We start from the raw sequence: 17549 nt of genomic DNA on the forward strand, positions 1-17549 counted from the left end.
TGTATACTATAGAATGATTGCATACAAAAAGTTAATGTTTTAGATTTTAAGGCTTTTTTCAGTCCAATTTTGTGTGATACAAAGAAAACTACACCATAGAATTCTAAGATAAAATATGAGAAGATAGCTCTAATTCTATGCTTTCAGATAAGAAACAGAAAAAATGGGGTCACCAGACTCATTTTCTTGCTTCATAATAAAATAGGTAAATTCACAACATCTTGTATTTTTAAAGTTACTTTATCTGAGTTACCTCCCCTTTCATATGAGTTATCTCCCCTTATGTGACAAAGTTGAAAAAAAATGAATCAAACAAAAATATTTTTACAGCCGTAAATACGATAAAACACAAACTTTTCTATATTAACATGAAAAGTCTTACACATGAATTACATACTACTCTCGAAATTTGCACATTTCATTAAAGATCTAGACCGATTGTTATCTGCTATTTCAAAATCCAAGATGGTGGAAGACACCCTAGCTACATTAAACACTATGAAAAAATTTCATCATGGAAGTGGTAATTTCTGTGGTCAAAATAAATTTTAAAAATAATAAAACATCTGAAACAAAACTTCTAAAAAAACTATGTGTTTTCAGGAGTAAAACTGTGAAATCAGTGTGATCTTGACCAGACCTGTATATATATACAAACCTAAAAGTACCAGCTCTGTTTACATTTTCTGGTTTAGCAGCTTCTCTAGCCAGCCAGTTATTTACAACTCTTTGGACACTCTTGTCTTTTTCCTTCAGTATACAAGTTAAGTGTTTTGCAATTCCAGACAAGATGGTCATTTCACCTGTAAACAATAAGTATTGAAGCTATGTATGAATTATTTCATGTATCCACAGGATTTTTCTTCAGCCAACCCTTTTGAATAACTCTATCATTATTTGAATTGATCTCTTCCCTACTCTGAACATAGTTCTGGTAGGAGGTAAGCATCTTTTCCTTTCAAAGAAGAATCCCATGAAAGCATCTAAGACATAGGCTACCACAAAAATATAAACATAACACTATAGGTACCCTAATGATAATTCAGTCCAAGTATGGTCTTTTTTTTTTAAAGTTTAAGACAACAACAAATGCAAATATCATAAATACATTATATTACAAATCAGTTGTGTTCAACATTACAGTAATTAAGGATTTGATTTAAACCAGACATCTGCCTCCATTTCAATATATAAGAGTTTGTAATATAAAGACAAACCTGTCTCATTGTGCATACAATTCAGAATTAAAGTTAGTCTTTCTATAGCTCTGGAAGATTCAGATTCCGAGTCTTTCACATTTCCTACAGCAGGCTGAATACATTTCTCTATTAAATATTCAATGTTAAACTGTCTCTTTGGTGCAAAACTTCTCCTAATAATTTTTTCTTCTAGGTGTATATCAGTCAAATCTATATCCTCTGCTGTTTGCAATCTTTCAAGGTCTTCAGGTTTTCTCTCTCTTAAGCTGAGGTTATCTCCCTTAGAGTCTAACAGAGCACTAACAGACATTCCATACATATCAGCAATAGAGGGTAGCTCCAATGGTGGAGGGTGGATGTCATCTATGTGAACAGAATGCCATAACCCACACTAAAATGAAAATGTTTAAATATTTTTATGTGTAATTATTTTTAATTTTCATGATATTTCACATACTTATCAAAATGACATTAGAGCAATTGAACTAGTTAACATAGTTCACATAATGTTGAAAAGCCTTTCAAATATAAAAGCTTTCTCATAAAAGTCTCTGACAAGTATTGTGTTAAGGAAACTATAACTTTATCCTTTGCTATGGTGTTTTTGGGGAATAAAAACTATCTGTAAACGTAGTAGAAAAACACAAAACATTAATTTTGAAAATTAAAGAACCTTAGTGAGCATGCTCACATACCCCACGCCTCCACATTATCACTGGGCAAACAAAATCTCACCAGATTCCTAAGTTTAAAGACTCATAACTCCTACAATAGGCAACTAATAAAAATTTCATGTGGATATGCACATCTACATATTATGTCCTCATTAACTACAAAGTTTCATGAAATTCTGTGGTTTCAGAGGTGTTGAGATGACAAACTGTTGCAGTAGTATATTAAAACAATAATTCTAAGTTCAAAGGGCATAACTCCCAGAAAATTAATTGAATCATAATTTCCTGTCCATGTGCACATCTTCATAGTGTGTCCTTAGTATCTATAAAGTTTCATGAGATTCTGTTGTGTGGTTTCTGAGGAGTTGCGATGACAAACTGTTGCAGTAGTATATTTATGTCAAAATTCTAAGTTCAAAGGAGCATAACTCCTAGGTAAATAATTGAATTATAATTTCCTGTCGATATACACATCTGCATATTACATCCTTATTATCTACAAAGTTTCATGAAATTCTGTTGTGTGGTTTCAGAGGAGTTGTGATGACAAGAACAGGACTGACGGACAGACAGACAGACGAGTCAAAAACATTATACACTACACAACTTTGTTGCATGGGCATAATTAAAAAAATATACCTGGAAACCAGTAAAGCTACTTCCAGCTATTCCAGGCAGCTGTATCAGAAACACCACATGAACATTCAATGCCTGGTCATGTATCTGTTGTAATTCATCCTGTAAAGTGTTTCTAGCACAGGCTATCAAGTCATTGTTCTGATCACCACTATCACATTGTATAATCAGTAGAAGGTCTTCAGTAGTATCTTCTTTGTCAAAAAATGCCCTATACAGAATAAAAATAAATTATGTAGGATTTTGATACTCAAAACTTTTGCTGTGAAAAAAGAAAGACACAACTACATAATTTATTCTCTTAATAACCATTATACCAGCATGAAATAAATATATGAAAACCCAGCTTCAAATAGAAATTGTATTTTTCTGTGTGATATTATCAGATAATGATTACCTTTTTTACAAAGGCAAACCTAAAAAAAACAGCAAGAAAATAAGTTGTCATGTAATCTTAACCAATAAAGAAATGAGAATAAGAGGATCCTCTGCCGATTACTGTAATATTTGCGATTACTCAGAGAACGTACCACACAAACATTTGGGATATTAACGTATTACGTAAAGTTGCTACCAATTGTATTATTGTTAGTCAATATTAAAATACCATCTGAATTATCAAGTTTGCTCGAATCTTTCAATTACAAAAAAAAAAAAAATGGAGAATGTGTCCCCATGGACACAGATGATGCCCCTGCTTGCATACAACATTATAAAGGGACATAACTCAAGAACAATAAAAGCGACTACTTGATCTTAGTTTTGTGGTAATAAGTATTTGTGTATAGGTTTCATGTTTGGTTGGGGCAAACTTAAGTTACAGAACAGAAACTAAAAATTTAGCAATTTTTCGATTTATAAAGGGGCATAACTCAATATTGGTTAAAGTGACACTACCCAAATTCAACTTGATCTGTGTTTTATCAGTGGAAGGCAAAATTAAACATTGCATTGTATAAAGCATTGATTGTAGTTGATTCAACTACAATCATGGACAAAGGAAGATAACTCCAATTTTAAAAATTACTTGAACAATGACATCATTGATATTTTTTTTAAAAAAATGAAAAATTTAGCAATTTTTCCATTTGTAAAGGGGCATAACTCTAGAACAGTAAAAGTGATGCCACCAAATTTCAAACTTGATCTGTGTATTGTGGTAATAAGCATTGTGTATAGGTTTTATAACATTTGGTTGAGGCAAACTTAAGTTAGAGAACGGAAACAAATTTTGGGACGTACGGACAGACGGACAAGGGTAAAACTTAATGCCCCCTCTGCTTCGGCAGGGGCATAACAAACTCAAAAAGTAAAAATAAGCTCAGAATTACAGAAATTTTAGTTCAGATACAAGTGAATTTGATATGAGTATTAAAGTAATTACTTGATCTGTCTACTAAACTGTTGTTCTGTATCAAATGATTGAAGATTCAGTAATTCTACATTCTTTCTCTGGATTGAAATTACTTTACACAGGATTTCAATATCTGCTACAGAGAGCAACTTTGAATTAGTTGTGATCTGAAAAGGTATTCAATGTTATATTTTAGCTAAATTTAATATTCTTATTTCACTTTCTAAGCTTTTCATCATCCCTTAAAAGGAGAGTGTTCCAACATCTCCCAAGGTTCCAAAGAACCAAATAGTAAAAGTCAAACCTATCCCTTCAAAACTTTTACAGTTGCCACAATAATTTGTTTACTGGACTGTGACATCAAGACTCAATGCTTCTTACATCAGCAAATTTTCCCTTGCAATTAGTAACATGATAGGTGCTACTAGTGGAGCAAGATCTTCTTACTATTAGGGAGCACCTGGGTTCAACTCCAGTTTTTTGGGGTTTCAAGTTGCTCAAGCTTTAGTTTTCAGTGTAGTGTTTTTTTTTATTATTACGTTAACCTCACTTCCTTCCCCCTTTTGAATTTACCTTGGTGTTCAGTATTTTTGTTATACTCTTTTACACGTCAGTTCCCTACTTAATGTCAATGAGGGTAGTAATTAAACATTCATGACAGAACATATCATTAGACAAATAATGAATAACTCTCTAATTACTGGTAAAAGTAAAATTAAAAGTAAAACAAAAAGTATGGAATTATCTTTGCATACTACATCTATATTACCTGAGAACGAATGCTGTGTAGTTCTTGTTCCACTATCTTATAATGCATATAATCCTCTAGGCTTTCATGGTGCTGATCCAAGAAATATGTGTACAAAAAATGTTCGTCTTCAAGATCAACTACAGCTGAAGGTGTTGCACACCATAAAAGCATCGTCTCTGCATCTCTCATTATCTATTTTTCAAAGAAAACTTTCTTAAAATTAGAATTCATGCAATTTGGATTGATGCAAAATATTTTAAAAAATATTTACTGACAATTTTGTTTCATTATGAATTTTTCTTCAATATAAAGAACATAGATAAAATCTTCTACCCCTGTTGCTGGGTTATAAATTGTTTTAAAATATCTTTTTGCAATAATGATGGAGACAAAAAGTGATTTTCAAACATAGTTTTGTCTTATCATAATGCCCCTATACACTAAAAAGGAAAATATGTTATCAAAGAAGGGAAATGTTTTTTATATTATCAAAAACAATAAAGGCGATAAAGTTTGACCTCGGTAATAAAATACAGCATTACTTCTCTTTTTAAAATTAAAAAACATTCTTACAATCCTCTTAAGTGTGCAGTTCTACTTATCTTACAAAAATACCTGTTTCTCCATCTGTGCTATAGTAAGATCTGTACATTCTAATTCTTGACAAACATGCAGAATGATCGCAGCACATGTGTCATCATGGTAACCCATAAAAACATCTCCTATTTTTTTAGTCTCTTTCCTGCAAATAAAATCAAAATGCTGAAATATCCTTAATATTAAGTAGCAAATATTACGTGCATATTCAAGATGACAACGTGTTAATGTGATATGAATGTATCATACTTTGTACTTAACCAACATGCTGAGCTAGATTTTTAAAGGTCTTCCTCACAAGGTATTGGTCCCCCAAAAGGACATATCATCCCATCTGGGGCAAATTAATTTGACTCTAAGCCAACCAATCTATGCTCAATCACATAAATGCCTAATGCTTGGCATAGAAGCAACAAATACCAATTTTGTAGTCATAGAACTGAGGATAAAACCAACAACTTCTGTCAATAAAAGCAAAAAGCCTTTTTCATAAATGTAGGATTTAAAATTTTCTCAATGAACAGGATGAAGGCATGAATTGTTTATTATATCTTGCACATTTTAAATTTATACAAATGTACATTTTATTGAATTTCAAACACAGGTTACAATACTTTAGCTTCAGTATTTATTCTATTTAGTTGTCCTTTTTTAGAGATATGTAGCTGAAATTTAGAACAGTGTGCAGAAAGAGCTTTAAGAACCTAAAATGAAGTTTTATAGTAAAGGATATAGCTTCATACTTGTGAAAGTACACAGTATATAATTACTTTTGTATCAAGTATCTCATATCTAATGGAACTTTGACCTCACAAAACTGCTGTGCCCAATCCTGTAATTTGACTGTAAGCTCTAACTGAGAAGGTGTCAGCATGGTCTTCAATGATAAGAAATGTTTCTCCAGACGATTGATCAGTGGAATTGGAAACTTGTCATATACAATCTGTTTCTCTGCTACTACAATCAGTCTAAAAGACAATTTGATCAAAAACTTCAGAAATATTCTTTCATACAATATAAACATTCCATGAACAACACTTTTGATTTTTTAACCAGGGATACTCATTTTACAATGAATAGCAAAAGAAACTGAAAAAACTGTAAATATCAAGGCAGTCAGTGAATTTACTATATTAACCTCTCAAACAAAACATGTAAGAATAGGCTAATTTTAACACAAAAAAAAACTGTCATTGGGTTGGATTTAAACAGCTCCACTCATTTCCCTCCCTCTTGTGTGAGTATAAATGCTGTTGGAATCTAAACCGGTATCAGATCAGATGCATGTCAATGTCTAACTCTGATCGGAATCCAGTCAGGAAACCTGTGAATCCAGATGGTTACTAGTGTAAAAACAAAGACATGTTTGGGAAAAGAACCAGTTTAATGCTTAAATTTCATATTAATAAAACACAAACAACAGTACAGTTTGAAAACAATACACAAATTAATTAATAATCTGTGGTATTCCAAACTTCCCAAACATGTGTGGTGTAACCAGTAGAAGGTAGGTTAACCCTTTCGCCGATGAGTCCCTGTTTACCAGGATTCACGCTTCAGACAGCTGACGAGGAGTCCCGTTTTACTGGGATCGGAATACCTCTTTTATATTTCCCGCTCAAAACAGTGCAAACACAAGTTATCTTTCTTTGTTGAATACCCGGATGAAAGTGTAAACATGGCGCTTCCGTTTGTTGAAAACCATGTCAAAATCAGAGGAAATTTACGGAATTTACAAGAATTTGAAATGAGGGAACATTTTTTTTGAAAGAATATGGAAGAATTTAAGCCAAACTAGTATACTTTTCTGACATAAAATGTCATTTTATGTACAAAACACTTGGAATGGACATCGTTCAGTGTAAGGAATTTGCCGTTTTGGGTTAAAAAATTACGATTTTGGGTGAAAGAGCAGAATTTTGAGAATTTCACCTATATAATGCCGAAAATTTGAAAATTTGAATATTTTATGAAAATTAAATGAGCCAAATTAATTTTAGTCAAGGTGTTTGGTACCACCTTAAGTGAGAAATATTTCTAGAACCAAATTGTGACAAATCTAGGGAAAAATAAATGTCATCCAGGTTACAAGTAATATATTAGTGCATCAAAGTTACTTGTTCCTGGACAACTACATGATAATCTAAAAAAGCCAATTTTCATAAGATACTGGCTATTTACCTTTTTTTAATATACAATTTGACACCACCATTAAATGCCTTTAATTTCTCATTTTACAAAAATTTTCAAAAGAAAGTTGACATGTCAAAAGTGCTATATTTTGAAGAAGTAAAATTTTACCTGAAAGCTCTATGTACTCTACATTTAACTCTGTGTGTTCCAAGTCCTAAATCTACATATCTCTCATCACCAAACTCTACATAATACTGAAATAGTATAATAAGCAATTTATAGCAATTTGTAGGCATGAAAAATTGACAAACATTTTTACTATTCAACCTTCTTAAAAGTCAGAAAACTTAGGTTAAAATTCATCATCTGCTATTTAATATTTTTTGAAGCAAAATGTAGAAAACAACACTGATGTAACAATTCCCTACCTGGTTAAGAGCATCATAAAGACTTTCATACAAATTCTCCAAGTTCAACAGGATAACAGTACTCCCAGTCTCCATACAAACTTTGATACGGTTTATATTTCTGTAGAACATATTTTACCTGATTCAGAGCATCATAAAGACTTTCATACAAATTCTCCAAGTTCAACAGGATAACAGTACTCCCAGTCTCCATACAAACTGTGATACAGTTTATATTTCTGTAGAACATATTTTACCTGATTCAGAGCATCGTAAAGACTTTCATACAAATTCTCCAAGTTCAACAGGATAACAGTACTCCCAGTCTCCATACAAACTGTGATACAGTTTATATTTCTGTAGAACATATTTTACCTGATTCAGAGCATCATAAAGACTTTCATAAAGATTCTCCAAGTTCAACAGGATAACAGTACTCCCAGTCTCCATACAAACTGTGATACAGTTTATATTTCTGTAGAACATATTTTACCTGATTCAGAGCATCGTAAAGACTTTCATAAAGATTCTCCAAGTTCAACAGGATAACAGTACTCCCAGTCTCCATACAAACTTTGATACGGTTTATATTTCTACACACCTTCAAAAATAATAGTCAAAACATTTCATTTATTCTAATTCTATATATTAAAACAATTCTATGGTAAAAGAAATATAAACATTACTATACATTTTACTTTAAATTGAATATGCTTGTCTTAGCCAAATTTTGTCCAGCACTTTTCATACATTTGTCTTTTGTTGAAGGCCACATGATAACCACAGTTGTTAAAATATTATGGATTAATTTATTTTCTTGGGTACCAATATGTGGATTGATGAAAACTTGCAATTTCATGGATACTTTGTTTTGTGGTTTTGCCTACAAGCCTATAGAAAATTTCTAAATTGTTGAACATTTAAATTCATGGTTCACCTGTACCCAAAAAATCCACAAAAATTGGTATTCCTCCATCAATTGAGAATCCACAGTAGCAAAAAGATAACTAAATCTAACAATTATGAATTAAAACACATCAAATATATATGTACCTGTGTATATTCTTGATCACTACGGAAACTACTACCAAATATAACAACAGCGTTCTCCATGGTAAAGATTTTCTGTTGTAATATTGTCAGGGCTCCATAATTCTCTGTCAGTAACAACATGTATCTTGTCTCACTATAGATATAAAACATTTAAAAACATTTAGTATTATGATTTTTATCAAGAGTTTTTATTAATGAAGGATCATACAACGTTATTATCAGCTACATTTTGAATTGCAAGGAAATTTTTACATTTCAAATCATGATAAAACACCTATATAATATATTTGGTTTGTGTTAATATTTTTTTTTGTATAGTCACCTGTCTATTGTTGATCTCTTGATGTCTTTGTGTTTTTAGTTGTTAGGCTGCTGTCTCATTGATGTATACACCAAATCTTTTATTTATAGAAACAAGTTTGTATAACAGGTGATATTGATGTCATACAGTAAAGTGGTACCTATTTGACATCTTGTCCCCTGTCAGACATGCCTGAATCATTCCTGCTGATGTACAGTCCGGATCATCTTCTCTTGGCTGAAATAAAACAAGATAAAGGAACCCAAACAATGAGAATTAGAAGCAAGGTATACCTGTTCTAAAATGTTAAAAAAAAAAACATGTTTCTGTCAATATATGTTTATAAAAAAAGAAATGGCTTGGCTATTGTAAGACAAATGAAGGTAAATCAAGAAAATAATTCTGTGTATGTTATTGAATACTGTCTCATTGACTTAACCCCCCCCTTTCCTTTCTATTAAATACCTCAAAAAGATTTTAAGAGTAGCAACATTTTGTTTTTGATGAAATGTGCACAATCAGCCAAATTTTCATTAAAATTATCCTATAAATATTTCGGAAAAGATTTAACAATTTTAAGACAAAATGATGATTTCATAGTTAACACAAATTGTAAAAAAAAAATCCTGGCTTTTTAAAAAGTAAAATAACAAAAATAACTCCAAGGAAAATTCAAAATGGAAAGTCCCTTATCAAATGGCAAAATCAAAAGCTCAAACACATCAAACGATTGGAAAACAACTTTCATATTCCTGACTAATGGTACAGTCATTTCCTTATGTAGAAAATGGAGTAAAACCTGGTTTAAAATGCATGATTAAAATAGAGTATTGCACTAGTTTGATTTTTTTAAAGTTCAAATAAAACATAAACATATTTTCTGCTCTTTGCTATACATAGTGATTGTATAAATCAGAGACATTAATATATATTTCATAACATAATTTAATTGTTTGTTTTACCTCCTCATCTTTGTCAACAAGATGTGACAATTTATCATAGAAAATGTCAACAGGTTTGACATTCTCTAATCCACCAAAATTTCTAAGGATCGAATGCTTTAGTTGTAGCCATGAGGGTTTCTTTCTAGATCTTGACAGGAAACCATACAACATCTTCAATAAACTGAAATAAATAAAACTAAATTTTACATCTGGCAAAAGAAAAGATGTAACTAGATGTGTCAGAACAACACGAATGGCCCTGCTAGCAAAAAAGCTTGAAGCCATATTAAGGAATGGAAATTTGAGAATGAAAGTCTTAATATCTGTTATTTTCAAGAAATTTTCCGAGTGCAAAGCAAGTAATTTCAGCAAAAATCAATAGAGCAGAATCAAACGTTGACTCGATCAGTAACTCATCATTGTATACTCACATACTAAAGATCAGCTCAATATGTGAAGTAGTTTTGAAAAAAAAATCTGCATAACTGTTATCTTCTCAAAATGTTTAAAGTCCAAGCCCCTTGTTTCGGCAAAAATCATTAGAGCAGAACCAAACATAAACATGTTCTGTAACTCATCATAGTAGACTCACATACTAAAAATCAGCCCAATATGTGTAGGCGTTTAGAAAAAAAAGTCTGTATAACTGTTATTTTCATGAAATGTTCCAAGTCCAAAGCCTGTAATTTCTACAAAAATCAGCAGAGTAAAACCAAATGTAAACTTGATCTGTAACTCATCATAGTGGACTCACATACTAATAAACTGTTGACACAGAGATATGTCTCGCCTGTCGGCATAAAATTCAGAAAAAGACAATTTGATGGACAGCAACATTGCTTATTAATTCAAAGTCGCTGGACCAACTAGTGGGTAGGGCCTCGAAATGGTTGACAAACTGAGATGTACAGACAGCAATGTAACTTTATAGAAAATATTGTCTATTGTAAGTAGTTCCTATCAAACTAACTTAATCAGAAAACTTAACATTGAAATTGTTATCTTATTGAAAGTAAGTGGACCATGACCTAGGGGGCAGGGCCTTGATATAGTCATCAAACTTTTATGTACTGATAGTAATGCAACTTTATAGAAAATATCATTGATCTATCGCAAGTAGTTCATATCAAACTTACTTAAGCAGAAAACTATTCATTGATTATTGCTAATTAATTGAAAGTCACTGAACCATGACCTAGGGGGCAGGGCCTCAAAATAGTCGTCAAAAAGATATGTACTGATAGTAAATTAATGCAACTTCATACAAAATATCATTGATCTATCAAAGTAGTTCCTATCAAACTAACTTTTACAAGCAGAAACCTTAACATTGAAAATGGCTAATTAATTCAAAGTCACAGGACGATGGCCTAGAAGGCAGGGCCTCAAAATTGTCGTTAAACTGACATGTACTGATAGTAATGCTTCTTCATACAAAATATCAATAATCTTTTACAAATAGTTCCTATCAAACTAACTTAAGCTGAAAACTTAACAATTGTTGACGCCATCATTGCAGCTGTCACCGCAGCCGTCACTTTAGCTGGAAAAGCAATCCCTATGTCCTGCTTTCTATGACTTTCGTCGCTGGCGAGACAAAAATCAGCTCAATATGTGAAGGCGTTTACGAAAAAAGTCGGTATAACTTACAGCTATTTACATGAAATTTTCAAAGTCCAAATACATAATTTTGGCAAAAATCAGCAGAGCAGAACCAAACCTTAATATGATCTGTAACTCAACAAAATAGACTCACATACTAAAATTCAGCTCAAAATAAAGGCATTTAGAAAAAAAGTACAGCTGTTAGTTGCGCAATGACGGAATGACAGAATGATGGAATAACAGAAAGATGCATAAGGGTCTGTGTTAGCGGTAAAGGTCGCCACATTCGCCATGGGCGAATGTTTTTATTATGTGGCTAATAAAAATTCAGTTGCAATTGCTACATTGGCGAACAAAAATTTACATGAAAGGAAAAAAATCTTTGTCAAATTTCAAGCCAGAAGTGTGGATTCGAACAAACGTTTAGCTGACAAGATCTTAACAAAAGTAATTTGCAGAACCAAACACAAAAACGGGTCTTTTTAGTCATATCCGGGGAAAAAAAACTATCAAACGTAACGATTCTGGGCACGAAAATCCGTTTCAGATATCAAGTTTTCTTTTACTTTTAATGTTTTTAACATGGCCGACGAATCTGACCTTGAAGTAAGGGTCCACGACCCGAAAGAATCAGATAAAGATCATATGGTCACGGATGATTGGAATCCAAGAAAACAACAAAGGACATCGTTACATGTATCATTTTTTATTCATTTGTTGATTCTGAAGTTTAATAAAGTGTTACATAATTTCAAATGGGTGTTTGTTGATTTTATATTATGAAAAACAAAAAGAATGGATATGGTTCAATGGCAGGAAAACATCACTAACTCACTTAATGCAATACAAAAAGAAATGGGATATGGTAACCCATCATCATGACACAAAATCAGTACATGAACAGGAAAAACCAAAAAAGCAAAGGAACAGCACTTTCATTGCTGATCTTCATCTCAAAGTTACAGTGAGGCTTTTAACACGGAGCAAACACTCTCACCTCACTCCAAATTTAAGAGACTGTTAGTGCCGGTTTGTATCATTCAACATTTCAGGGAAAATGGATACATTCACTGTTATTATTAACCAACCATAAAGAACATAGCTTGGATAAAATTATAAATTATACATCTACAGCTGCATTCTATCTAGCACTTTAATTTATTGAGAGAAAGGAGAATTTTTTATCTGACCTGGAGAAAAAAACAACATTTTTGATAAGTTATATACACTTCCAGTTACAAAAATGTAACCTCAGAATGCAGAATTTCACATCTCATTTTCCACAATCTTCAAACCCCCCTAGCAGGTTCGGATCACTTTGAGTGTGCTCAACGTTGACACTAAAGTTGTGGCTAACCACATCAAAATGTGGCTAAGCAAAAAAAAAGTGAATAGCCACTTTGGCTATTTACATTTTTTGACTACTGCTAACACAGAGGGTAAACTATATGGCCCCAACAACTTTGTTGCAGGGCCAAAAAAAAAGGTTTACTCGCTACAACTCAACATTATGAAGCTGAAGATCAAATATTAAATCATTTCCTTTGATAGAAGCATCGAAAATTTTGACGAAACTTTTCCTAGCGCAATGAGTGTTGAAAAATTTCAAACTATAGGCAAACAGGAAGTGGCTAAATGGCAGATGTAACAAGAATTTGTCCATAGTACACGGATGCCCCACTCACACTATCATTTTCTATGTTCAGTGGACCGTGAAATTGGGGTCAAAACTCTAATTTGGTATTAAAATTAGAAAGATCATATCATAGGGAACATGTTTACTAAGTTTCAAATTGATTGGACTTCAACTTCATCGATAAACTGCTTCGCCGAGCGCAGCTGGATACAAACGCAGAGGTCCAACCCTGAAAAATGGACACAATATTCAAGCTTGATACTGGTCTGAATTTGGATTGTAATTAAATATTTGACACATTACAGGTTTCTGACACAGAATAAATGTGTCATAGAACTTGAAATTGGTTGTATGATATGAATTTATATTCAATTGAAGATTTCTTGCTGTTGTGTAATACACTGTGCTGTTGCACAATACTTAGTAAACCTGTTTTCAGACTATATACAAAGAATTAGCAAAATAAATTGTGACACCCCAATTTTTTTATTTGGAAAATTAACAATTTCTTAAATCTTGAGGGAAAAAAATGACCCACCCAAAACAATTTTTTTTTTACCCCCCTTCCCCTTTTTCCAAAAAAAATCATTTTGAAGAAATTTTCTTTTTGTAAAATGTGGTACAAATCAAGAGACATCCATACACCTAAACACAAGTTATTGTCTGAAAACTAGAAAAATGCTTGTTTTAGACCCTTTTTGGCCCCTAATTCCTGAACAGTTTGGGCAATTACACCCAAAATGAATCCCAACCTTCTTTTTGTGGTATTGAACCTTGTGGTACAATTTCAGAGCAATCAAAATACTTATACACAAGTTATTGTCCTGAAACTAGAAAAATGCTTGTTTTGGCCCCTTTTTGGCCCTTAATTCCTAAACGGTTGGGACCATCACCCCCAAAAACAATCCAAACCTTCCTTTTGTGGTATTGAACCTTTTGATTAAATTTAATAGAGATCCATACACTTAAACTAAAGTTATTGTCGGGAAACCAAATGTCTTCGGACGACGCCGAAGACAACGACGTGATACCAATATACGACCGCAAAAAATAAAAACTACCATGACCAAAAACTTTAATCTGAAGCAGGACAGATGGATGAACAAACCAGTGAACGAAGAATGAATGGACAAACGGACGGACGGAAGAACCAACGGACACACAGACCAGAAAACATAATGCCCCTCTACTATCGTAGGTGGGGCATAAAAAATTGCTTACTCCCTACAACTCAACATTATGGAGTTGCAGACCAAATATCACATCATTCCGTTTCATAGAAGCCAAGAAAACTTTGACAAAAGTTTTCTTTCTGACTGACGGACGAACAGTCGAGCAGTTACTAGACCTACTTCTGCCTTCTGGACCGCAGGAAATAAACAGAAATAGAAACAATACATGTATATAAATACCTATAAAAGTCTCTGAGACCAAAGAATTCTCTCATTTCTGTGGATGCTTCTTTAAACAGGGCTAAGTAAGATTCAGCTAAATCTGGAATCAGTGGTTTTATATACTTCAGTATCTTTTGTCTTTTTGTAGTACAAATTCCCCTGAAAAGAAAGAAAAAATACTCCATAGTTCTCATTTATCAGCTGACAAGGAAAATCATCTTGTGCTAAAAATACTGAACAATCAACTATAAATATTGATATGTTATTTTTATAAGTTTATATGTATCTTTGTTGAGTTCCTATATGAACTAAGCATTTGACCTAATCATTGTTTGTAGATTCTTCAAATATATACATTTATTGGTTGTATCTTTTTTTCAAATCTGTCCTTCTCAGCTGGGAGGTTACTGCTTTTTCTACTTAAGTGGACAACCTTATACCATGATCTATTTTCTTTTTAGTAAATCCTGGTCAATCTTACAAAATTTCATATATGTGCATGACAATCTATTTCCTCAAATAGTAATTAGAATATTTATGGAACTGATGACGTTACAAAGCATGGCACAACCAGATGAAGCTTGGCACCATATATCAAGAAATTATTACTTGTAGTTGCTGAGAAAATGGGACAGAAATGTGTTCTGGAGAGACAGATATATAGATGTAAACCTGTATGTCCTCCTTCTTTTGGATTTGGGCAAATAAAAACAAATCGTGACATGGAAGTTTCAACTGTTAAAACTAATCAAATATTAGTTTTCAGAGATTTATATGCTACATCAAGTTACAAACAAATTAAAAATCATACTCAGCACTTTCGATGAGTTCTGTGATATCAGGAACTTCTCTCTGTACCAGGATACCACGATTCATTTTGGCTGGATCCAGTGCCCAGTTTGATATACCAATGAAGGCAACCTATTTAAAAAGCATTTCATTATGTTAATTGGAAAGCCATATTTGTTCATTATAACACATACTATTATGTTACATTTTCTAATCATCATCTAAAAACATTCTTAAGGTAACCCATATTTGCCAACATAACACATGCACAAGAAAAATTCCATTCTCCGTGGCTATACTTTAATAAATTCAAAGAATTGTCAAACAGGAAGTTACTGCCTGACAGATCTGAATTCTTAAAAATTACAGACCACATATTATCAAATCCTTCCTAAATACAGTAACTGAATAATATAAAGGGAAAGTTATGGAAAACACATTTATTTAACTATAATTTCTACTCTGTGAGTGGGTTTAGAGTATATTTCTATCAAATTAAGAAGAAAATTGTCAAAAATAATATTTGATCATTCTAAAGCCTTTATGCATAACATACCTTTTTATATTTTTCTGGTTTTTCATCATCAGGGCATCCATCTTCCAACAGAGGATGTAGAGTCTGTAAAAAATCAAAATTGCTATAAATAACAAGTTTAAATTATTATTTCATGAGATTGCTATGTTGTCTGGGTTCCTTATCTATGACTTGCTGGGGTAGTGGGACATCAGAGACCACCCAATATAGAAAACATGGAAATTGCCAACCCGGACTTGGGGCGGCAAGTTTCTGTCTCAAAGTCACAATAGATCCATTTTCAAGTTGATTAATCATACATCATTTGATACCTTTTAAATTTTCTCCATGAATATGTACTTTTTATTCACATACCAACTCCCTGAAGCACAAATGAAAGTTTAATCTCCATCAACCCTTCATTTTCAGTGGCATACTTTTGCTTTTCCTAATATATTGCAATCTCAAGACACAGGTCTGTTGGACATCAGTTTTACATATTTTTAATTTTTCTTACATATTGGCATTAAGGATTCAAAGTTTTTAGATTACTATATCTATTACAGTTTTAAAGATTAAAGCCAAAATATTTTAAAATTGGTAAAAAAAATCATTAATTCAAAAGGCAATAACTCCTATAAACAGTATGACATTTCTGCCCCATCAGATTTTCTTTACCTATAATGTTTTACAAGAAAATAGCCAATACTTGCATTTTACCAAGGACACATTTTGAAATAAATGGGGAATGTGTCCATGGGACACAGATGATGCCCCCGCTTGCATATCATATAAAGTTATAAAGGAACATAACTGAAGAACGGTAAAAGTGACGCTACCCAAATCTGTAATTGATCTGAGTTTTGTAGTAATAAGTATTGTGTATAAGTTTCATTACACTTGGTTGAGGAAAACTTAAGTTAGAGAACTGAAAGGAAAAATTCAGCAATTTTTCCTTTTGTAAAGGAGCATAACTCTAGAACAGTAAAAGTGACACTACCCAAATTCAAACTTGATCTGTGTTTTGTGGTAATAAGCATTGGGTATAAGTTTCATAACATTTGGTTGAGGCAAACTTAAGTTAGAGAACGGAAACGAAAAATTCAGCAATTTTTCCTTTTGTAAAGGAGCATAACTCTAGAATGGTTAAAGTGACACCACCAAAATTCAAACTTGATCTGTATTTTGTGGTAATAAGCATTGTGTATAAGTTTCATAACATTTGGTTGAGACAAACTAAAGTTAGAGAACAGAAACTAAAATTCAGCAATTTTTCCATTTGTAAAGGAGCATAACTCTAGAATGGTTAAAGTGACGCCACCAAAATTCAATCTTGATCTGTGTTTTAAAAAAATAGATTCCCCAAGGATGATTGTGGCCAAGTTTAGGTCCATTTGCTCAGCAGTTTCATAGATGATGATTTTTGTTATAGTAAACGGTGGGTGGACAGCAGATAAATGATGCCAAGTGATGGCAAAAGCTCTCACTCGCCCTTTTGAGGTTTTGATTTGTAAACATGCATACAAATTTGGAGATAATCTGATAGGAAAGAAAGACCTGTC

The 17549-nt window shown here is 32.5% G+C and overlaps 1 protein-coding gene across 2 annotated transcripts in view; it reads right to left on the reverse strand.

Moving 5' to 3' along the window:
• The window catches only part of LOC127702508 (E3 ubiquitin-protein ligase rnf213-alpha-like), a 157137-nt gene that overhangs the window by 43192 nt on the left and 96396 nt on the right, over positions 1-17549 (reverse strand). For both annotated transcript variants that reach the window (XM_052206718.1, XM_052206716.1), the window contains exons 45-59: positions 16030-16092; positions 15496-15605; positions 14703-14843; positions 10068-10230; positions 9266-9342; positions 8805-8937; positions 8245-8352; positions 7513-7598; positions 5982-6179; positions 5230-5356; positions 4633-4806; positions 3894-4030; positions 2513-2720; positions 1218-1590; positions 659-803 (exon numbers count right to left, since the gene is read on the reverse strand). In XM_052206718.1, the coding sequence (XP_052062678.1) occupies positions 659-803; positions 1218-1590; positions 2513-2720; positions 3894-4030; positions 4633-4806; positions 5230-5356; positions 5982-6179; positions 7513-7598; positions 8245-8352; positions 8805-8937; positions 9266-9342; positions 10068-10230; positions 14703-14843; positions 15496-15605; positions 16030-16092 (2243 nt within the window). The remainder of the gene's footprint in view (positions 1-658; positions 804-1217; positions 1591-2512; positions 2721-3893; positions 4031-4632; positions 4807-5229; positions 5357-5981; positions 6180-7512; positions 7599-8244; positions 8353-8804; positions 8938-9265; positions 9343-10067; positions 10231-14702; positions 14844-15495; positions 15606-16029; positions 16093-17549) is intronic.

The sequence above is a fragment of the Mytilus californianus genome, unplaced genomic scaffold (genome assembly GCF_021869535.1).
Source record: "Mytilus californianus isolate M0D057914Y unplaced genomic scaffold, xbMytCali1.0.p SCAF_5, whole genome shotgun sequence".
NCBI lineage: Eukaryota > Metazoa > Mollusca > Bivalvia > Mytilida > Mytilidae > Mytilus > Mytilus californianus.